This window comes from Rana temporaria, chromosome 6 (genome assembly GCF_905171775.1).
Source record: "Rana temporaria chromosome 6, aRanTem1.1, whole genome shotgun sequence".
Lineage (NCBI taxonomy): Eukaryota > Metazoa > Chordata > Amphibia > Anura > Ranidae > Rana > Rana temporaria.
In genome coordinates, this window is record NC_053494.1 from 97,837,609 (window position 1) to 97,861,751 (window position 24,143).

The 24,143-nt window shown below is 44.2% G+C and overlaps 1 protein-coding gene across 2 annotated transcripts in view; it reads right to left on the reverse strand.

Moving 5' to 3' along the window:
- Window positions 1-24,143, reverse strand: part of FOXK1 (forkhead box K1) — a 218,653-nt gene that overhangs the window by 182,096 nt on the left and 12,414 nt on the right. For both annotated transcript variants that reach the window (XM_040357043.1, XM_040357042.1), the window contains exon 2: window positions 7,842-8,030. In XM_040357043.1, coding sequence (XP_040212977.1) covers window positions 7,842-8,030 — 189 coding nt within the window. The remainder of the gene's footprint in view (window positions 1-7,841; window positions 8,031-24,143) is intronic.

Here is a 24,143-nt window from a genome sequence, read left to right on the forward strand (position 1 = left end):
TAATGTCTACCTACATTTTTATTACAAAAAAATAAAAAATAAACCTTTGCTTTGAAATAAAGATTTGTAATAAGCTTTAAAACACTTTGTTTCTTTTATTTTGATTCTTTGTTCTGAAAGACTTTATGACATGTAACCGGCACAGCACCAATCAGTGCTGTGCAGACACAGATACAGATGCATAATAGTCCTCTGCCGATATAGAGCATACATCAGCGAAGTACTAGAAACTCCTCCCTCAGCTCTTTCACTGAGGACAGGAAAGACCTGGGAAACATTTGAAGCCACCGAACAGCAATGATTAACCACTTCAGTCCCGGAAGAATTAACCCCTTCCTGACCAGAACACTTTTTGCAATATGGCACTAAGTCGCTTCAGCTGACAATTGCACCTAAACAAAACATTTAGGGCTTCCCCCCCCCAACTAGAGCTTTCTTTTGGTGGTATTTAGATCACCTCTGTGGTTTTTCTTTTTGCGCTATAAACAAAAAAAGGCTATATTTTTGACTTTTTGCAATATTTTTTCCCCTCAGTTTAGACCGATGTATTCCTCTATATATTTTTGGTAAAAAAAAAAAAAAATATGTTATACACACACACACACATTTATATATATATATATATATATATATATATATATATATATTCGCAATAAGCGTATATTGATTGGTTTGAGCAAAAGTTATAGCGTTGCATTTTTATTATAATTTTTTTTTTACTAGTAATGGAGGCGATCTGCGATTTTTAATCGGTACTGCGACATTATGGCGGACACATCGGACACTATTTTGGGACCATTGTGATTTATACAGCGACCAGTGCTATAAAAATGCACCGATTACTGTGTAATTGACACTGGCAAAAAAGGGGTTAAACACTAGGGGGCACCCAAGGGGTCAAGTGTGTCCTAGGGAGCGATTCTAACTGTGGGGGGGGGGGGGTGGGCTACCACTGACATGACAGCAATCAGTGCTCCCGATAGCAGGAGCAGTAGATCCCTGTCATATCACTAGGCACAACAGGGAGATTCCTTGTTTACATCTACCCATTCTGCCTCTCAGAGTCACGATCGCGGGCCGCCGGCGAAAATCGAGTTCATGGGGAACGGAGAACGTGGCGGGTGCTTTCCCGCAGCGCCGCGAGTTAAAGGGGACGTACCTTTACGCCCATTTGCCCACCGCTGCCAGCGTATATCGGCATGCAGCAATCGGCAAGTAGTTAAGACCCCTTTCACACTGGGGCGGTGCGGGCGTTAGCAGTATAGCCCCACTAGTTTTGGTGGTGCTTTACCTCTGTTATAGCAGCACTTTTCGGCCACTAGCAGGGCAATTTTAACTTCCGATAACGGCCAAAGAAAGGGTTACTAGCACACGTGTTGCGGCGCTGCCGAAACACTTTGCAGGTGGCTCGGCAGGGCTGTCCATTCATTTCAATGAGCAGGGTGGTGTGGGAGCGATGTATACACCGCTTCTGCACCACCCCAAATATGCTGCTTGCAGGACTTTTTTTCCCCATCCTGCAAACGCACCGCCCCAGTGTGAAAGCACTAGCACTAGCGATAGCAGGTCTTGGAAGCGGAAGAATCCAAGGTTTTCCTACCGCCATCCTTATGATTTTGGTGTACCAGGACCTTCTGGGCCAATTCGGGGCCACCAGGAGCACTGGTTTTCCCTCTTTTGATTTTGCAAAACAGTCTATGTAAGTGCAGAACCAGAGGGAATGCATAGATCAGTGAAAACTGATGCCAGGGAATCATTAGTGCATCCGTTCCAAAGACTAGAGGATCTCTTATCCTTGACACAAAGGTGTCCAACTTCTTGTTGATCCTGGAAGCTAGTAAGTCCACATCCGGGGTCCACCATTTCTGGCAAATAGCTTGAAAAATGTTGAGGTGGAGACGACTCTCCCGGTAACAGCTGCTGGTGGCTCAGATAATCCGCTTGCCAATTTTCTACCCCTGGAATGAAGTTTGCAGAGAGACAAGGAATAGGACTTTCCGCCCATTCCAATATCTGGTTCACTTCTCTCCGAGCACCCAGACTTCGGGTGCCCCCTTGATGATTGATATAAACTACCGCAGTAGCATTGTCACATTGAATCCAAACAGGGTAACCCTGTAACCTGCGTGTCCTGGTTCTGAGGGCTAGGCACACTGCCCGGATCGCCAATATGTTGATGGACAGGCTCCTTTCGAAATTGGACCAAGTTCTTTGGGACGAGGCCTCTTCCAGGACTGCTCCCCAGCCGGAAAGACTGGCATCCGTAGATACCACCTTCCAGGTGACCGGAAGGAAGGATTTCCCCGATTCGTAAATTCTTGGTGTTTAACCAACTGAAACTTTGGCGCACCGTTGTAGAAAGGTGCATTGGTAAACCTAGAGCTTGGTTTCTTCTGTTCCAGGCAGCCAGGATACGGTTTTGAAGCAGTCTCGAATTAAACTGGGCATAGGGAACAGCCTCAAAGGAGGCCACCATCTTCCACAATAGTTTCATGCAAAGGTGAATAGATGGTCCTTTCTTTGCCTTGACGACACAGACTATTTTCTTTAAAGATTTGATCTTTGGCTCTGGAAGGAACACTCTGCTTTGGGCTGTGTCTACGACCATGCCCAAATATTCTACCCTTCTTAGGGGTTGCAGAGAGGATTACTGTATGTTTAGGATCGACCCTAAATGTTCTAGATATTTTACCGTACTGGGCAAACTGATTTAATCGTGCTACTGACTCTTCTACCATGACTAGGTTGTCTAAATAGGCCGTCACTGCTAAGCCTTGCGCCCTTAGATTTGCCAAAAGCGGGGCCAGAACCTTTGTAAACACCCGGGTGCAGTAGCCAGACCAAAAGGCAGAGCCACAAACTGGTAGTGGCGGTGTTCTACCTCAAACCTTAGGAACTTTTGGTGAGCGGGATGGATAGGCACGTGCAAGTATGTGTCCTTGATGTCTATCAACGCCAATAATTCAGCGCCTTGTAGGGAGGAGACCACCGATCGTATAGTCTCCATTCGGAAATGGCGAATGTTCAGAAACTGATACAGAGCTTTTAGATCCAGAATGGGCCTGATGTTTCCATTTGGTTTTGGAACCACAAAGAGGTTTGAATAAAACCCCAAACCTTGCTCTTTTAGGGAAACTTCCATGATTACCCCCCTGAGACAGCAAGTGATCCAATACTTGGAAGAAGGGTTTTCTCTTTAATGGATTTTTGGAGATGTTTGAGTTTAGGAACCAATAATGTGGGATTTCTCGGAATTCCAATTTGTACCCAAAGGATACTGTAGAAACCACCCACTTGTCCTGGATCTGTTTGCCAAGCTGCTGAAAATTGCCGAAGCTGCCCCAGACTCGGCCAAGCGGGGGTATCCCTTCACAAGGCGGCTTTAGGGTTCTGTTTGTTAAATTTCTGGACCCACGTTTTTTTGGGACCCTGGGTTTGACCTTGGGTCTTATGCACGATCATTTTTCAGCATGAAAAACACGTTGTTTTTCAGCATGTCGGAAAAAAAAGTTTTCCCAACTTCATCATTAAAACGATGTTGCCTACACACCATTGTTTAAAAAAAATTATCTAGCAAAGCGTGTTGACGTACAACACATACGACAGCACTATAAAGGGGAAGTTCCATTTGCCTTTGGGCTGCTTTAGCCGATTCCTGGTTAGTAAAAGACGATTTGCGCTTTTTGTCTGTTACAGCGCGATGAATGTGCTTACTCCATTATGAACGGTAGTTTTACCAGAACGAGCTCTCCCGTCTCATAACTTGCTTCTGAGCATGCGCGGGTTTTTTACGTCGTTTTAGCACACACGATAATTTTTTACAACCCTAAAAACGTCATTGTTTAAAACGACGTTAAAAAATGCAGCATGTTCAAATTTTTTTTGCCCGTTTTTCAGAACCTGAAAAATTATGTCAAGCCCACACACTATCATTTTAAATTACGTTTTTGAAAAACTATTTATTTTTTACGTGCCGAAAAATGATCGTGTGTACGCGGCATAAGTTACATAGTTAGACAGGTTGAAAAAAGACACAAGTTCATCAAGTTCAACCATAAGAAATAAAATAATAAATATCATACAATCACATATACCTAATTCTATACCCACAGTTGATCCAGAGGAAGGCAAAAAAAAAACAGCAAAGCATGATCCAATTTGCTACAGCAGGGGGAAAAAAAATCCTTCCTGACCCCCCATGAGGCAATCGGATGTTCCCCAGATCAACTTAATATATCTGTGTACTAACATTTATAGATAATGTAAATTTAGGAAAGTATCCAGGCCTTTCTTTAAGCACTTTACTGAGCTGGCCAGAACCACCTCTGCAGGGAGTCTATTCCACATTTTCACAGCTCTTACTGTGAAGAAACCTTTCCGTATTTGGAGGTGAAATCTCTTTTCCTCTAGATGTGAATATCTAGATGTGAATATCTTGGTGAATAACTCAACACCAAGTTTACTATATGGACCCCTTATATATTTGTACATGTTGATTTTATCTCCCCTTAATCTCCTCTTCTCAAGAGTGAATAAATTCAGTTCCTCTAATCTTTCCTGATAGCTGAGCTCCTCCATGCCTCTCATCAGTTTGGTTGCCCTTCTCTGCACGCTCTCCAGTTCCCCAATATCCTTCTTGAGCTTATGATCTACCAAAACCCGCAGATCCTTCTCCACTATGCCCCCACTGCCCCAAAGCACCCCCCCCCTCCATGTTGAGGGCATGCGGCCTGGTACGGTTCAGGAGGGGGGTGTTCACGCTCTTCCCTAACCCTTTCTTGACCAGCCGGGCTGCGTGCTCGGATAAGGGTCTGGTATGGATTTTGGGGGGACCCCCACACCGTTTTTTACAGCGTATGGGTTGCCCTTTAAATCCATACCAGACCCAAGGGCCTGTCATGCTCTTGGAGGGGGAACCAATGCCGTTTTTTTAAATTTAAAATTTGGCGTGGAGTTCCCCCTCAAGATACATACCAAAACACAGTGCCTGATATTAGCAGGAATCCAATTCGGATCCCCGTTCATTGAAAGTCGGACATATGTCGGCCTCAAGTCGCAGGGCAAAGTCGGATCCAAAGTAGGACGAGTGTCGTGTCGCACTAGTGTGAACCCAGCCTAAAGGATGAAGTGGGAGAGGGGCTAGAACACCCATTTGGTTTCCATTGCCATCTGTACTCCCCATTAGGGAGCTTCACCCTCTCTTTTTGACCTGTTTACCATCATCACTGAAAGTGAAAGTAAATGAAAATCCCAATGTTTGCTCCGTACTCAGAAAATCAATAAAAGGGGAAATCTTTCAATGGGGACACTAGTTCTGGTAATCGGGGGCAGCCCCTTTCCTTTATCCAGCGATAACTCACAAGTGTGTTTATTGAAATCAATGCCTCTAAATACCCTTTTCAGCCATCTTCTGGCTGGTCATGTGACTCCCGGCCGCTCTCATACAATAGTAGCTGGACGGGGGGCAGAGACAGCTCACACAGACACACGGAGCTGACAGGCAGGGAGGGGGAGAGAGCAGAGCTGTGGATGGCGGAGGCAGATAAACTGACCACGGTAGTCAGGGCTCAGCAACCATGATTATCGTGGTCAGCACACAGAGGGGGACACATGAACTAGCAATATAAGCCAGGTTTTTTACAGATTAGACAGCACAAGCACTGTGCTGTTTAACTGCTTTAAGGCTTTACTCTATCCAAAATTGAAAGAGAAAAGAAAAAACGTTTTACCTAAAGTTCTACTTTAATCATTATTCGTGGTAGCCCAAATTAGTTGTAATAAAAGTTTAGCTGCTGACTTAATAATCAGACATTCAACGCTCCAGCGATGCGGGCAAACGAAGCCCCGTTCCTCTCCCCTCCTCCCTGCGGCTCCGGAATTCTTACACTGCGCATCCTGAGCTGCAAATGGCCGAACAATCTTCTGGGACCGGTGACATGTCACAGAAGATTGCAGAAAGGGAGGTGTGACCTGCCTTCCGGCGCCACAGAGCCCCGAAAGGAAGTGGGAGCTGGATGCCTCTAAAAAGAGCATCTGCCCCAGGGCCAAAAAAAATGGCATGCCAAAGGTGGCATGTCAGGGGGTCACCATCACTTAAAGCAGAAGTTCCATTTTTAGGTGGAACTCCGCTTTAACAACTACCTTACATTCTTTTGTCATTTGTTTCTATCTATACACAGTCCATATCAAACTTATTTTCCGTTTTTATTCTATTTGTTTTTTTTGCTGCACAAGAGTAACTTTTTTTTTTTTTTTTCCCTTCTCAAAAGTAAACATTACAAGGATTTTAACAAACTTATTCTGAAGCAATCCCTGTGTGTTGTCTGTGTCAGTGTGGAAAAGTGAATCTAATGGGAGTGGTTTCATAATTAGTCAGCTGATGCACCTGCAGTGTACTAATGAGGAAAGCTGCTGGGCCTGCATTCCTTTAGATGAGATTTCCTAATGGGAGTATCTCACCAAAAATGTTTTTGTTGCTGGGATGCCTGAAGTCTGACTTGTATCTTAGACGGGAAAATCACACACACACAGGGTTTGACAAATTTGCTTGGAATCTGGGAGCAAGCTAAAAAAGTTAGGAGCCAGAAAACACGCCCCGTCCCGCCGAGCTCGCGCGCAGAAGCGAACGCATACGTGAGTAGTGCCCGCATATGTAAACAGTATTCAAACCGCACATGTCAAGTATCGCCGCGATTGGTAGAGCGAGAGCAATAATTTTAGCCCTAGACCTCCTCTAACTCAAAACATGCAACCTGTAGAATTTTTTTAAACGTCGCCTATTGAGATTTTAAAGGGTAAAAGTTTGTCGCCATTCCACTAGCAGACGCAATTTTGAAGCGTGACATGTTGGGTATCAATTTACTCGGTGTAACATTATCTTTCACAATATAAAAAAAAATTGGGCCAACTTTACTGTTGTCTTATTTTTTTTATAAAAAAGTGTATTTTTTCCCAAAAAAAGTGCGCTTGTAAGACCGCTGCGTAAATACGGTGTGACAGAAAGTATTGCAACGACTGCTATTTTATTCTCTAGGGTGTTAGTATAAAAAATATATATAATGTTTGGGGGCTCTAATTAGAGGGAAGGAGATAGCAGTGAAAACACTGGGGAAGCTCCATTAGAATTGCTGGGTTACTTGTCATGCCAACGGCCACCACAAGATGGCGCCAGATAACAGAAGGAAGCTTAGGCCTGCGGCCTCAATTACCGGACAGCGCGGCCTGCCGCGATCGCGGGGCGCACGGAGACACAGGATGGGGTATCCTGTGTCTCCGTGCGCCCCCCACCTCCCAATCGTGTCGGGCCGGCCGGTAATGGAGGCCGCGGCCTTCTGCAGGCCTAAGCTTCCCCAGATCGCTAATTCTGATTTTGTCGAAGTGTGTGTGTGTGTGTGTATGTGTATGTGTATGTGTATGTGTATGTGTATGTGTATGTGTATGTGTATGTATGTATGTATGTATGTATGTATGTATGTATGTATGTATGTATGTATGTATGTATGTATGTATGTATATATATATATATATATATATATATATATATATATATATATATATATATATATATATCTATATATCTATATATCTATCTATCTCACACATATACACATACACTTGGAACCATTAGGACTGGAACTGCCCCAATAACGGAGAACTGTGAGAGAATATGTTGATGTGTGACAAGATTTACTTTCCTATCAAGATATTTAAGACATCATGACATGGATTCCACTTCTCCCAAACATCGACTCCATTGAAAGACTCCAGATACAAACAAATTTCCAATCAAAGAAACAAATTCAACAGGTGTGAATTAAGCAGCATAAATAGGTTCCCCTTACCTGATCGTTCCTGTAGGTGATGGTAAAGGACTGATAAAGCTTGGCACATCTGGCTCAGGGATATGTATTTTTAAGGGTGAAATTTGGTGATATATAGGAGAGAGTGGCAAGGTGGGGCGCTCCTGTTTTTCCTGGTAAAGAATGGTAAATCTTATCTTTATAATTGTGCTTGGGAAACGGAATGTGCACCTGTAAAAAAATAAAAATAAAATTAATTAATTAAGTCATGATCTTCTAACACTTACAAGTATCTCCAATTTTCAGTGCCCTGTTTTGAAGGCTTGTCCCGGATCACCAGACTTAAGCCTGGTACACACACAATGAGTTGAGGAGCTTGCAAAGAGGTCTACAGGGAAGTCCCCACTGAGCTATTGTGTTCCGACAGGGGGGTGGTCCTCCCACCAAAACACACTGGTCAGCGTTTGCAGCCATTGGCTGTGAGCACTAATTGGATGACGATCAACAGATGTTTTTCTGGCATGCCTGTTCTACAGAAATTGGAGGTTCTGCCGGCTTCTGTTGAACTGGCTGATACTGGCGATATTTAGCCTGTGTGTACCAGGCATAAGGTTGACTATGTTTTATTGATTTTATCAAATAAAGCAACAGGGGGTAGAGAAAGAAAAAAAAAAAAAGGAACGAACATTGCATAAATTTGTATATGTGCGCAAAACAGTTCTCAATAACATACTTTGATATCCATGTCCTTTTGGATCATGGGTAGTAATACACAAAAGAACAATAAGTTATGGGGGAGTGTAGAAAGGGGAAGAGAGGGAGGAGAGAAAGGGGGGGGATACAAAACACTAGGTACAAGGTATAATCACAGCATCCAGTGTTCAAAACTCTGAAGCGAGAAGGTAGCTGTAACGGTCACCACCGTTTACGACCTTCCATCGACCCAAGACAGCTCATCTGACACTCCAACCGTCCAACAGACATCAGACATCCCATTTCCCAGAATAACGAGACTTGCTCCGTTACTGGTTTCAAATGTATGACAACTTTAATGGTTAGCTCTCAAGTTTATATACAGTTCAAGCATGAAAGGAACAATCAAACTCTCCACCCACACATCACACCCTGGGGGGGCTTCAATACACCTTCAGATGGGCTAATTGCTAAACCATCCAGACTTCTCGGCGCCGGCCTATAATTAACATGACCTAAGCACTGCACCTGAGAAGTCACATCCCTTCATTAACAGAATTCAAACAAAACACCATCACAGAGAGAGGAGTCATAGAATAAACCAACACTTTGCAATATCTCCTGCAATATGAGCTATCAGTAATGTCCCCTGTCCTGTAATTTAGGATATAATTTCTCAGTCACCCTATGGCCCTATCGGACATAAGGTGACCCTAGACATAGGACTCCTTGGTGACGCCGGTACAGGAGTACCCCTCATCCTTCCAAAGTCTCTGTTTATCACGGGTCATTCCGCAGAGAGTAGCTGGTGTTATACAGCTAGACCTAGGTAGTCATGTCACTTATGCAGATATCCTGTTAAGGAGAGGGTCAGAGGAGGAATAATGAAGCCAAATGTAGCAGTTTGGCGAGTTTGTCTCAAGCATCTCTCTCATTTGCTTGCAGCTCCTCCATAAGCATGGTGTTAATGATGTCTTCCCATTTATGAAAGGGGGGGGTAGCCTCTGATTTCCAAAACTGCCTTATGACATGACGAGCAGCTGACAAAAAGTATCTAAGGAGGCGCTTTTTATGCATTTTAGTTGGACCAGGTAGGATGGATAGGAGAACCACCTTGGGGGTGGGAATGAGAGAATTATTATACATGTCATTGTAGATTTCAAAAATCTGGTTCCAAAAAAGGGGGAACTCAATCACATTCCTACCACACATGGAGGTAGGTACCTTTTCCTCTGTGACAGCACCAGCAGACATCAGTAGTGTTGGGGAACATTCTGTGAACTGTGACTGGATCCCTATACCACTGAGATAGGAGTTTGCAATTCTTCTCATGTGTAAACCCGGAGATAGATGGTTTGTGGGTAATTATAAATAAGGTGTGCAATTGCTCCTGGGGATATTTTAATCCCCAAATCCCTGGACCACTTCTGCGTGAAGTTAGGCATTACATTATGGGTATGGGACAGAATTTCTTTGTATAACAGAGACAGAGTATGTCTGGGAATCTGAGAGAGACTAATGTACAAGGGTTTAGAGCGATACTCAAAATAAACCACTTGCGAACAATCACCTTGTAAAACAACCCATTCAAAAAAAATAATATTATATATATATATATAAATCTATCAAAACATTTTTATATAGAAGTAAAAGAAAAATATAAAAATACCTTTTTTCCCCCTTTTTATTAAATTATCCTATTCTCCCTGTTCTCAGCTGCATAGGAGCTGGGGGAGGAGAATCAGCCGCACACGGAGCTTTCCAGTGAAAAGCTGTGGCAGGCCAGGACAAGTCTGATCATTGGAGGAGAGTACACTGAGCTCCCAGCATAGCTAGAGAAATGACTACTGTTTAACTCTGCCGCTTAGCGTGGTCAGTTTATATTAGAAAAGCAGAGAGACTGGCAGGAACACCAGGAATGTCACACAAAGTAATACAAAGAGGAGAGGATACTTTCTCAAAAAAGTACATGCTATACAGCAGGCACATATCAGGAATATGAAGTGCTGGCATATTAAAACACTTTCACAAGTGCACATGCGCGGAGCTCTGAGAATGTCTGCCTGAGTCAAGAGCTCCACTCCAGCCTGGTACAAGGGCACCCATAGCAGCCCACACGACAATCGCACAGCCCTCAAAATTTACAGGCAGCCTCCCTATTAACCCGGAAACACCCCCACCCCCAATAATCAGACAAGCCATTCACAGGCACTCACATCTTCACCAGCTTATACTGAGCTCCTCACGGGCCATACAATATCTGACTTTATCCTCATCCCCTCAGGGCACAATTATACAGCTCAAACTGGCTCAGTCCCCTCAGAGGCTCTGTCCAGGGAACAGGCATTTCTAATGGCGGACCTTTTTTAAAAGTTCTCAGAACAACTAGACAGCGCAAACAGCGGCTAAAATTACCGGGGACCTGAAAGCCGACTTTCAAAATCTGGGAACGAGAATTGACACAATAGAACATAAATTGGAAGAAACAGTGGCTGAATTGAATCAAAATGCTAAAACACTTATACAAGGTTCAGGAACAACTAGATTTCACCATTTCCAGAATTGATGACCTGGAGAACAGGTCCTGCACTTACAACATCAGGATCAGGGGGCTACCTGAAACTGTTCTGAACATACCATCAGCAGTCCAGGAAATGATCAGAACCATGCTACCCAAAATCCCCCCGCACCGTCTAGAACTGGATGGAGCCCACAGAGCTCTATGGCCTCCTAGAAAAAATGGAAAACCCAGAGATGTTATTGCCAAGCCCCATCTTTATTCTGTGAAAGAGGTCATGAAACAGGCCAGATCTGCGCCCCAAATAATCTGCCAATGCCACCCGATCCAGCTTTTACAGATCTTTCACCCTCTACGATACAAAGCAGGAGGGCACTGAAGCCATTATTGCTGGTTCTAACACAGAAAGTGATAAAATACAGATGGCCCTTTCCATTTGCAGTCAAGTTTTCTGAAAAAGGGAGATCCTATTCCTTTTCCAGCCTCCAGGAAGGGGAAAGATTACTACTACAACTCAAATTCATCTCAAAAGAAGCAGAGATGGACACCGTTACAGCCAGTACCAGCTTGGCCAAAAGACCCAACCCGACGAGCCTACAATCTCCCCTTTGAAACAAAGGAAAGACAAAAAAAATTATGGCCCCACCTGATCGAGGACTTTCACCCCACTCTTACTCCATGTTTCTTATACGGACCTAGAGTTCGTACACAGATTTATCTGTGACAGTTGTTAGGGGATTCTCCCCTCCTACGTTATTTTTTTTCCCCTTGCCTGTCCTACAGATGTTTACAGCTCCATGGAATTACTATTTTCAGTTTACACGTTCCAACTATACTCTTATGTTCGATAATAGAATATAACCGCGGTGGATGCACACGGTCTCCTGGAAAGACTTAACTCCCAGGGGGGTTGAGACCCTGCAAACTTGCATAAAATTAACTCGCCGTGCTATTATTGTTTATTTCTGTTATGGGCGCCCTGTGCAGGGGTGGTCCACATGCGCCTCCACCCACTCCCTGGAAACCCGCGGGTCTCTGAGGACTAGATTTGTCTGAACCCCACTGGACAGCCTCCTATTGTTCTTATCTCAGGTTGAGGGGGGAGCGAAACAGGAAGGGCTTCTTTTGTCACTAGACCTGTAGAAGGCATTTGATACAGTTTCTTGGCCATACATATTTTCTCTTATAGAACGTTGGGGGCTTTGGAAGGCGCTTCATAGGTCTTCTACAATCCCTGTACTCGCATCCTAAGGCACCTAGGACATTAATCTAAACCAATAAATATAGCCCAGGGTACGAGGCAGGGGTGTCTGCTTTCCCCTCTCATATTTGCCAATGCCATAGAGACTTTGACAATAGCCATTTGACAAAATCCAAACATTAAAAGGGACAACCTGTGGAGATCAAACCCATAAATGCAGACTTTTCGCGGATGATATCCTATTTGTGACTTCTCGGTTAACCTCCCTTCCCAACATCTGTCAAGTCCTAAATAACTTTTCTAAAATAACAGGACTAATGGTCAACTACACAAAATCACAAGCCCTTAATGTCTCGCTCCCCTCCCAAATGTATCCCTGTTAAAACAGTCATTCAAATTTGAATGGAATGAAAACTCCGTCAAATATCTGGGCATCTCACTTACAGCCTGCATCGAAACTCTCTATGCATACAACTACCCCCCTTTATACAAGAAATTAGAAAATGATCTTAAGACCTGGTCCAAACATGAACTTTCCTGGTTAAGTAGGATCAATTCGATCAAAATGACCTTGTTCGAAGAATTCTATATTTTAGATCTCCCCCCATTCCAGTTAAACATCATTTGAAAAAACTCCAGAGCAAGATACTGCTTCTGGCTACCGATTACCCCAATTCACCTTGTTCCTTCATAGCAGTAAGGGAGGACTAGGCCTTCCTGATTTACACAAATATTATATACCCACTAGATTAACACAGCTTTCCATAATTTTTTTTTTTTTTTACTTTTGAGTAAGACTGGATCAATATCGAAAGACAGGCACTTATCCCCAGACTATTATGGTGTCCACCTAAAAAAAGACCATCCATACTGGCCCCATCCCTGTTCCAATCCTATGTGCTCTGGGACAACATGAGAAATCCCCCGGCCCTTGTATCCACAGGACAGCCCCCCGTACACCTATTTAAAAACCCGGATTTCCCTCCGGGCTTAGAGAAAAAACATTCCATTGGTTGGTGGACAAGGGACTATACCGTATAGGACTATTCTTTAACTCTGGGAAACCTATAACCCTTAATTATTGCGTCAAAAAGATGAAGCTCCCAGACTCTGAAAGACTCCACTTCAAACAAATTTCAAAATTCCTACACCAAATTTGGAAGGATAAACTGCTTCTGTCCCAATTCATGAAATAAGAAAAATGGTGTGGACAAGCCATGGAACAAAAAGGAGGCATCTCCGTAATTTACTTGTGCCTCACTCACCCTACAGCAAAATCTTCCTATATGGAAGCTTGGGAAACCTACCTCCAATGCTGCTGGGATAGGGAAACCTGGCAGAAAGCCTACTCAATGTCCTTCAGGGGAATGCTTAAAGGGGTTGTAAAGGTTTGTTTATTTTCTAAATAGGTTCCTTTAAGCTAGTGCATTGTTGGTTCACTTACCTTTTCCTTCGATTTCCCTTCTAAATGTTTTTTTTTTTTGTTTCCTTTGTCTGAATTTCTCACTTCCTGTTCCTCCTCAGTAAGGTGTTCAGTAAGCTGTTCTAAATGACTTTCCACCGCTCAGATGCTAGTGGAAAGCTTACTGAGGAGAAACAGGAAGTGAGAAATTCAGACAAAGAAAAAAAAAACATTTAGAAGGGAAATCGAAAGAAAGGGTAGGTGAACCAACAATGCACTATCTTAAAGGAACCAATTTACAAAATAAAAGACGAACCTTTACAACCCCTTTAATGTTTCCCTGATGGAAGCCAATATTAAGGTTCTAACCAGGTGGTACTTAACCCCCACTAAACTTGCAGCCATATCTCCAACTTGTTTTAGAGGCTGCCAACTCTTAGGGTCGATGGTTCTTATCTGGTGGGGGTGCCCTAGGATCCGTCCCTTTTGGAACAAAGTCTTAAACTTGATATTCAAGGTGACTGGTTGTCAGGTTCCCATGTACCTACCTGTAGATCTTTTAAATGCCCATATACCTCCAATATCAAGGTACACACAAAATGTATTAATTTCATACTCACAATAGCCAAAGCTTGGAAGAAACCCAAGCCCTACCTCTCGGAAGTTAGAAGAAAAATATCATGGATAACGACTCAATAAAAATGAGCCAGCATCTTATCCAGCACGATCCTACAGTTTGAGAATGTCTCCACTTCTTAAATGTCCTACCTTAAATGTCCTAGGCTGGTTTTTCTTTTGGTTTGGCCTAGTAGAGACATGTAATATCTACTCATTATTTATCTATTTTATAATAGCTTTTTCTAACAAGTTGTCATTCTCCAGGTTCCATTGTTATTGAAAATTTTAAGACAATATATTGTACTAAATTGTACTGAATTTCTTTTGAAAATAATTTTCTTTTGAAAGTAAAACACTTTCGTTCTCACTTAAAATACACATTACTATTTTACTTGCAGAAAGATCTATAAATTCTATGATTTACACATACTTCTTATATTGTACAGCCAGATAAATAACACACGTCACCTCATTATCCAATTTGTCTTCCAGAGTCAGCAGCTCCCTCTGCCTCCAAGCTGCCAACAGTACTGCAAATCACCTTTACAAAGTGAACTGACCCAGGTAGCAGCAATGGTAAACCACAATGCAACAGAGTGATTCTACTGACTAGCAGAGGTATGTGTATATCAAGGGAAGCGTTACCCTATTTTAAACTTCTACAACATTTGTATTTCTAGAGTTCCACTTTAAGTGCATCATAAAATTCCATCTTCTAGAATCAGTTTTGTGAGATTTTAACCATCATTTTTATTGTATACATATTTGCTGAATAGTTTTTAAAGTACTATTCTTACAAACAGACGATTACTTTTAATTTGTTCCCCAGAAATCTCAATGGTCATACTTTACGCTAGCAGAGAGATAAAATCAGCCACCTGCTTAGGGTTTCCTTAAGATCAAAGCAAAATATTGAATAGCTTAATAGGCAAGAAATTACTTAAGCTGTCGTCAGAAAAATTTATGAAAAAACAAAAACTGCTGGTAAGCCCAATAGAAATCCAAAGACCATCTTAAGCAAGCACAAAACTCCACAGCCTCTAGAAATGTATGGATGTTGGCAAAACCAACCAAACCTAGTGCATATCTCAGGCAAATAGAAGAGCCCTTTCACACTGAGCCGCCTGCCGCACCAGTGGTAAAGCGCCGCTTTTCTCCTGCTAGAGGGGCGCTTTTAACATTCACTAGCAGCTGAAAAAATGGATACTAGTGCTCGTGTTTCATGGCTGCCAAAGCGCTTTGGCAGCGGTGCCCATTCATTTCAATGGGCAAGGGCGGTGTTTACATGGCCCAAAAATGCTACTTGCAGGACTTTAACGTCCTGCCAGTGCAGCGCTCCCAATGTGAAAGCACTCTGGCTTTCACACTGAGGAGCATTGAAAGACGTTTTTCAGGTGCATTTTTAGCACTAAAACGCCAGAAAAAAACGCCTCCAGTGTAAAAGGGGTCCAAACTGCCTTGGCAAGAAAATTAGACTTAAGCACACTTGTGTAAATAAAAATGAATGCCTTCTTAAGAAACTGAGGGGAGCAGGGGGGGGGGGGGGCAAACTGCTGCAGTTATGAAGTACAGAAATGGCAGTAGCCTCCCAAACCTTCCTGTCATGGCTGAATCTCAGGCCATTCTGAAATGCGAAGCTTTACCACTTCCTGATAGGGCCAATGCTTGCTTGTCTCCAGTGCACTCTGTTTGGCCAGTAAGGCAGCCCAATGCCCATCATAGGATTGTGGGGTGGCAGGGCATAGCTTAAAGCTCCATCACTACCCAAAAGTATTGAAGATTTGCCTCTCAGAAGGGCCTGGCATTTAGCCAGGGCAGAAAGGTTTGGAAGGTTGATACAGGTACCTCTATATGCAAGCACTTTATACCTGCAGCAAATTTCCTCCCCCAATACTTTATGTACTTGAGCTCAAGGTTTTACTCCCTTCAGGACCAGGGCATTTTTTTTGCTATTTGGCCTTGCGTTACTTTAACTGGCAACACTGTACACAAATGACATTTAAGAATTATTTTTTTATGAAAAAGACATTCACACAAATAGAGCTTTCATTTGGTGTGTCAGATAGAAGAGATAATTTGATCATCACTGTTTTTTTTTTAAATTATTATCAATATTTGTATTATATAAATGAAAAAAAAGACCAAAAATTTAGCAAAAATGTTTTTTACTTTCTGCTATTCAATTAAAAAATCTTTATAAATTTAGGCCAAAATGTATTCTGCTACATGTCTTTGGTAAAAAAAAAAAAAAAAAAGGAATACCAATAAGTGATTGGTTTGTATGTTATAGCATCTAGAAATGATGACATATATACTGACATTTTTCCTTATATATTATAACAAAGGTGTAACTGCAAGGCCTATAGTACACCTCCCAGCGCCTGAATGGAAACAGACTACAATTTTAATCGAATCACAATCTGCACACTTAAGTGCAATGTGTACCAAAGAAAAAAAGAAATATTATGAACTTATTTGTAACAAAAAAGCCCTCAAAATATTAAACTAAGCTGCGGTTTAAAAAAGATAAAATACAAAAGGATGGTATAATAAGCTTATAAACATAAATGTGAATGTCCAAGTCATAAACCACAAACAGCGCTGCTGTTGGCATTTCAGTGTAGCTGAAACAATAGTTCAAAAATCAGACCAACTAAACACATTGAAAACAGTTGCTGAAGTGCAGAGCAGTAGGAAGAAAAAAGAGTCCATAGGTCAGGGGTGCCCAACCTTTTAAAGAGTGAGGGCCACTTAAGCAACTTGGTGACCAGTCGAGGGCCACAATGAGCGGAGCGGACGGATGACAGGTCACAGCTACTCTATAGGCCCTCTAATCCGCCCAGATAGAAGGGGACAAATCTTTTTCGGATTGGAGGTAGGCTGGCGTAAACGGACATCTGTCGCTCTGTAGAGGTGAATTGAGGGTCCCATTTGGTCAGGCTAATCATGTGAAAAGGGCCCAAGACTGCTTTCACACTGTTGTGCTGCGGTTTACCCACACCGCGAGTGGCGCTGTGTCTATCCTGCGGGTTAGCTGAACTTTGCCTTAGACTCCGTCTGTGGCAAAAGCCGGCGTTGTAGAGGAAGCATCGGCTTATGGGGCTCTGCTCCGCAGTCGTTTTCTTCCTCTACCACCAGCTTCATTCACAACACTGATGCTGTGGTATGGCGGGTCAGCAACCTGCAATCTTTGCTTGCTAACCTGCCATTCCAGAGCAGGAGGTCGCGGGCCACATGTGGCCCCCGGGCCACTGGTTGGCCAGCCCTGCCATAGGTGATTGTGTTGAAAATCAGATAGCGAGGACAATTTACAGCAACCACAAGAGACTGTAAATCATCACTGAAGCTAAAAGGGGCGATCTATGATAATAGGAACTAAAGTTATGCAGAATTTTGATCAGGGCGCCGGGCACAATGCACATGTGCACAGTTTGGACCCCAAGAGTAACCACTATTCAGCATCGCTAAAGCAGGAAGAGACATGCAGTTTGAACAGCTATTAGGGGGTGCATTATTAAAAATGCCAACGTCCACCAATACTGGAGAAAAGGGTGCTAGGTTTCAAAACGCCATGGACCAATTGCGGGAGCGAGCTTGGATTAATGTAAATATGCATACCTCATACCTGTGTGGTCCTATGAAAGCTGCAAATTATTGTAAACCAATGACCAATCACCTGGACCAGGAATGTAGGCGAGAGCGGGTGGAAGCTAGCACAGGTACAGTGGGGAGAGAGATGCAGTTGTGGAAGGAGTAATGCAGGAACAGTGGTTGGTAAAAGAAGGTGGCATGCAGGTGTGGGGGTTGTTGTGTGAAGGGGGTTGGGGTGTTGCATTCGTGTTTTGTGCTGAAAAAAGAGAGACTGTCAGCTTGATGGGTGCCGAGAACAGGGGGCGCACAGGTGTGTTAGGGGCTGACATTACAGGAAAGGCGTGCCCTAAGAAGCAGCTAAAATATTCACAGAATGCATATCTTGCCTTTCCCATAGCCCTTGCTAAGGCTCGATTCACACCTATGAATGTTGCTTTTGAGCATTTTTGCAGTGCTTTTTGCGGTGCTTGCTGCGTTTTTACCGCAATTTTCTTTTTTTATACTTTTTTTTAGCCGGCAATTTGAATTTTTTTTACAATTCCTTGAATTCTATTACATGCAAAACACTGCTTTTTGCAGGAAAAAAGTCCCCTACCCTTTCCAAAAACGCAGAGGCACAAAAAAGCATTGATGTGAACATGTTCCATAAGAAACCATGTTAAAAGATTTCTGCAAAATGCATCAAAAAACGCATTAGTGTGAATGGAGCCCAAGTGACTACCTAAAAGCTTATCTGTCCTCCCCTATGGTAGCAGGGGCTGGGGGAAGGGATGGAGTCTTAAAAAAGGTTGGAGGTGGCAGTGAGCCAGGGACAGGCAGAGGCAAACGGTGGGGGTTCTGTTGTCACACTCCTAGGCTGACAGCTGACTCAGGTTGCTGTGTTGGGTACAGCCGATCAGTGAAAAGAGAAGCAAGCGTTTATGTTGTCAGATGCCAGAGGGTGGGGAGCCCATGGCTCTAGGGAGTTTGTGGGAGGGTCAGAACACCAGAGGAAGGCTAAAGCTGGGTAATTAGAGCTGCACGATTAATCGTAAATTAATCGCGATCTCGATTCACCCCCCCGACGATCTCCAGGCCGGATGAACCTGCGGCCATAGGAAAGCCCCTGGCTTCGGCCTAGCTCCGGCCATCTTGGTACACCCGGCGACTGTCTCATCAGGAAGTGACGTTTTGTCGCCGCCATCTTGCTCCACCCCACACTCCTGTACAGTAATGTTAGTTAGAAGGGGGGCAAGCGGACATCTTGTTACACCCAACAGAGGAATAACTTTCACAGTTATTTTCAACACAAAACGGAGCTTATATGCTTAAATAAAGTATATGAAAATCTGACAGACTGCTTACATGTTAAATTTTAAAAGCAGCAGCAAACCTTACATGCTTGCTAATGTGACAGAACACCTCTGATTTTCATATTTAGTTAAATGTGAAAATCAGAGTTGTTCTTTCACATTAGCAACCATGTAAGGTCAGCAGGTTTGCTGCGGCTTTTAAAATGCAACATGTAAACAGTCTGTCAGATTTACATATACTGTTTTAAAGGGGTGTTCCAGTAATTTTTTATGTTCATTAAAAGTCAGCAGCTACAAAAAGTGTAGCTGCTGGCTTTCAATAAACATACACTTACCTGCTCTGCCGTCCAGCGCCGCACGGAGCTCCGCTCCTCTCCTCTCCCCCCCCCCTCTTTTGCCGGCGTCTCCATCCTAACTGTGGGCACCCGGCTGTGACAGTTTTCGGCTTCACGGCCGGGCACTCACTGCGCATGCGCGAGTGGCGCTCCGCCATCTGATTGGACAGGCGATCGCCTGGGACCTGTCACGTGTCCCAGGCGATCGCCTACAGGAGGGGCTGCCAAAAGGCAATTAGACTATTCGTCTTTGCAGCCCCTCGGCGGAAGGAGGAAGTGGGACAGGAAGTCCCACTCCTCCTAAAGCCCCCACTCCCCCCCAAAAAAAATTACATGCCAAATGTGGCATGTAAGGGGGCGAGGAGTGGATTAAGCGGAAGTTCCACTTTTGGGTGGAACTCCGCTTTAAGCACATAATCTTAGTTTTGTGTTGAAAATAACTTTAAAGTGGTAGTATACTCTGTACTACCTCTTTTAAATACAGGTATGCCTATAATAAGGCTTACCTGTAGGTATAAAGAATATCTCCTAAACCTAAACGGTTTAGGAGATATTCCCCTCGCAATGCGCCGCTGACTGCAGCGGTGCATGCGCAGCGGGGATCCTCGCCTAAAGGCCCGGCAGCCGCCAGACCTTGCCGGCAAGAAGTCTCCCGCGCGTGACGACATTGATGCACCAGCCACTCACATCGCTGGAGCGGCGATACCCGGAAGACACGCCGAGGCAAGATGACATCTCCCTCGGCGTGGACCAGGTAAGTTCCCTACGACTCGTGCCAAGGTAAGTATTTCATAATGAGCTAGTATGCGGTGCATACTAGCTCATTATGGCTTTTGTCTTTCAGGTAGGTTTAAAAGTAAAAATAAAAAATAAAACACGAACGGGGTTTACTACCACTTTAAATTAAAAAAAAAAATTGAGAATCGTGATCTTCATTTTATGCAAAAGAATCGCGATTCTTATTTTTCCCAGAATCGTGCAGCTCTACTGGGTATACACATAGAGCTCTGGTTAAAAAAAAAAAAAACACACACAGATCCCCACAAACTACGTGGATGCAGAGGGATCTTCCTGGCCACGATATTGGGACAGCGGGGAATCCACCCCCATCAGAATAAACAGATCAGCAGCTGATTGAATGCTGGTTTTCCAGCAGAAGTCAGACATTAGACCAGCTTCTGTTAGGCTGGGTTCACACTACGATTTTCCCGTCCGTCAGCCGCACACGATTTATATGAAAAACCGCATGCGGCTGAAACGGACGGGAACGTATGGAACCGCACATATGTGCGTTTTCCATTGACGTTAATGTTAAAGAAAAACGTATGCGTTTGCCATACTGTTTTAAAAACGGCCGCAAAACCGTGGTTGAACACGGTTTTGCGTACGTTTAAAAAACGTTTTGCCAGCAAATCGTACACACCCGGATGCATCTGAGTGCATACGATTTGCAATGCATTGTCTATCTATACGTTTTCCGGTCCGGGCCCGTACGTTTTCAATACTGAAATCGTATGCGGCTGACGGACGGGAAAATCGTAGTGTGAACCCAGCCTTAGACAGGTACACACAGAACAAAATTCAGCAGGTTCCGAAGCAACCGGATGCTTTTCAGGTTGTGCATACCAAGCTTTAATAGAGCAGAAGTGTTTAGGAGAACTTTAACCACTTCAGCTCTAGAAGGTTTTATTCCTTCCTGACCAAGCCATTTTTTGCAATACAGCACTGCGTTGCTCTAACGGACAATTGTGCGATCGTGTGACGCTGTACCCAAATAAAATGTATGTCCCCCCCCCCCAATTAGAGCTTTCTTTTGCACAAAAAAATAAATAAAAAAGATTGACAATTTGGAAAAACAGACTCTTTTAGACCCCTTTCACACTGAAGCATTTTTACAGCGTTTTAGCGTTAAAAATAGCGCTATTAAAACGCTCATAAAATGTTCTCCATGCATCTCAATGAACCGTTTCAGACTGAGTCCTGCAAGCAGCATCTTTGGAGCAGCTTTTGGGCGCTGAAAAAAAAAACGTTCTAAAAACGCCCCTCTCCATTGAAACGAATTGAAAGCGCTGTAAAAACGCCTTACCCTTTCACATTGAGGCGTTGCACTGGCGGGGCGTTGAGAAAAGTCCTGCAAGCAGCATCTTTGGAGCAGCTTTTGGGCGCTGAAAAAAAAACGCTCCAAAAATGCCCCTCTCCATTGAAATGAAAGCACTGGAAAAACACCTTACCCTTTCACACTGAGGCACTGCAAAAACGCCCTAAAATGTTAGGGTCTTAGCGATGCTTTACCAGCACATTGGGATTGCAGATGAGGCTTCGCACGAATAACGCTCGAAAAACGCCCCAGTGTGAAAGGGGCCTTATTGTTTTTACTAGTAATGGTGACGATCAGCGATTTTTAGTGAGACTACGACGGACAAATCTGAGTGACACTTTTTGGGGACCAGAGACACCAATACAGTAATCAGTGAAAAAAAAAAAAAAGGAATGACTGTATAAATGACACTGGCAGGGAGGGGATTAACATCAGGGGCGATCAAAGGGTTAAATGCACTCCTAGAGAATGCTTTCTAACTGTATGGGGGGTGGACTGACTGGAGGAAGAGAAATCTGCGTCCTGAATAGTAGGGACACAAGATCTCTCTCCCTCTGTGACAGAACAGCAGTCTGCCTTGTTTACATAGGCAGACTGCTGTTCTGCCTCTCTTACTAACAAATCACAACGGAAGCGCAGCTCCGGCGGCACACGCACGCCCCCAAAGCCAACAACAGGAATCACATATGTGATTTTGCGTTTAGGGCCACCCTGCCGCAGTAAATATACGTGGGGCGGTCCTTAAGTGGTTATGGTTAACTCATGTGTGTTGGCTATGCAGCTTTGATGCCTAAAAGCGCATGTAAAACGCACCTAAAAGGCAAAGCACCAAAAAACACCACACAGATGTAAACCAAAAGCGGAGTTCCACCCAAAAATGGTGACCCCCTGACATGCCACATTTGGCATGTCTTTTTTGGGGTGGGGGAGAAGCCGGTACCCTGTTTTTACGGGCACCCAGCTCCCACTTCCTCCCTTGGCTCTGCGGCGCCGGAAGTTCACCTCTCCCCCCCTCCAATCTTCTGGGACACGTCACAGGTCCCAGAAGATTGCCCGACCATTAACAGCGCGGCTTGCGCATTCGCAATGCGTGCCTGGCTGTGGAGCCACAGCCGAGCGCCCACAGCTAGAATGCCAGCACCTCTGGGAGGAGCGAGTCTTCCTGCACCCACATCGCTGGACCGTGCGACAGGTGAGTGAGTGTCTGATAATTAAAAGTCAGCAGCTACACTTTTTGTAGCTGCTGACCTTTTAATGGGTGAAACTTTATAAATTGGGCATAATCCCCAGAGGGAAAATTAAATTGTGACAAATGAAATTAAACTGTAACTCAGCTATTACGAAGAAATAAGGCCCCTTTCACACCAAGGAGTTTTTCAGGCGGTACAGCGCTAAAAATAGCGCCTAAATACCACCTGAAAAACTCCCGAGGGCTTTCACACTGAGGCGATGCGCTGACAGGAGAGAAAAAAAAATCTCCTGCAAGCAGCATCTTTGGAGCGGTGAGAGGAGCGGTGTGTATACCGCTCCTTCCCATTTAAAACAATGGAAAACCGTGGTAATAAAGGCGCATTGCGGGCGGTATTAACCCTTTTTTGGCCGCTAGCGGGGGTTAATACTGCACCGCTAGCGGCCGAATCCTGCGGCAATTCCGACAGTATAGCGCCGCTATACCGCCACCACACCTCCCCTGCCCCATGTGAAAGGGGCCGAACTTTTCCTATTCAATATTTACTGTACCTGTCAGGATGGTACACCTGGTACAGCTCACATGAAGGGAAAACCCTCCAATATTGGCCTGTACCCAACAAGGCAGCATTAAATTACAATGCCCCAGAAATTACAAACTGACTGAAGCCCAAGACAGGGGCAGAAAAAGGAGGCTCAAAAGGACTTGTCAGAAGTAGGCCTATCAGACATGAGATCCATAAAATTGGCCTCTTCTACTCCAGGTCCTGGTTTGAGTCAAGACATTGGAAGAGAAGAGGGGAAAGCACTCCTATGTAGCAAGGGATCCAGGGGACCCAAGAGATCTGCCTCTGGAGGGAGAGGCTAATGACCCAACACCCATCTGGTCAGAAGAGAAACACATGTTTTGCTTCTGCTGGACAGCAGGAAATTCAATCTATACTGAGGAGCTAGGGGGGGGGGAGGGGGGGGGGCCTGCGCGCCCGGCGCGTCACTGAGAAGCCAATGCGCGTGCCTGGCGGCCGCGATGTCCACCAGGTACCCGCGATCGGCAGTGACAGAGCAGGGACATGAATCTCTGTGTGTAAACACAGATCCATGTCCTGTCGGAGAGGAGACCGATACTGTGTCCCTTGTACATAGGGACACAGCATCGGTCATCTCCCCCAGTCAGTCCCCTCCCCCCACAGTAAGAATCACTCCCAGGGTACACATTTAACCCCTTCATCGCCACCTAGTGTTAACCCCTTCCCTGCCAGTAACATTTATACAGTAATCAGTACAGTTTTATAGCACTGTTCGCTGTAGAAATGTGAATGGTTCAAAAATGTGTCAAAAGCATCCGATGTGTCCGCCATGTCGTCGCAGTCCCAATAAAAAAAATAAAAAAATCGCAGATAACCGCCAT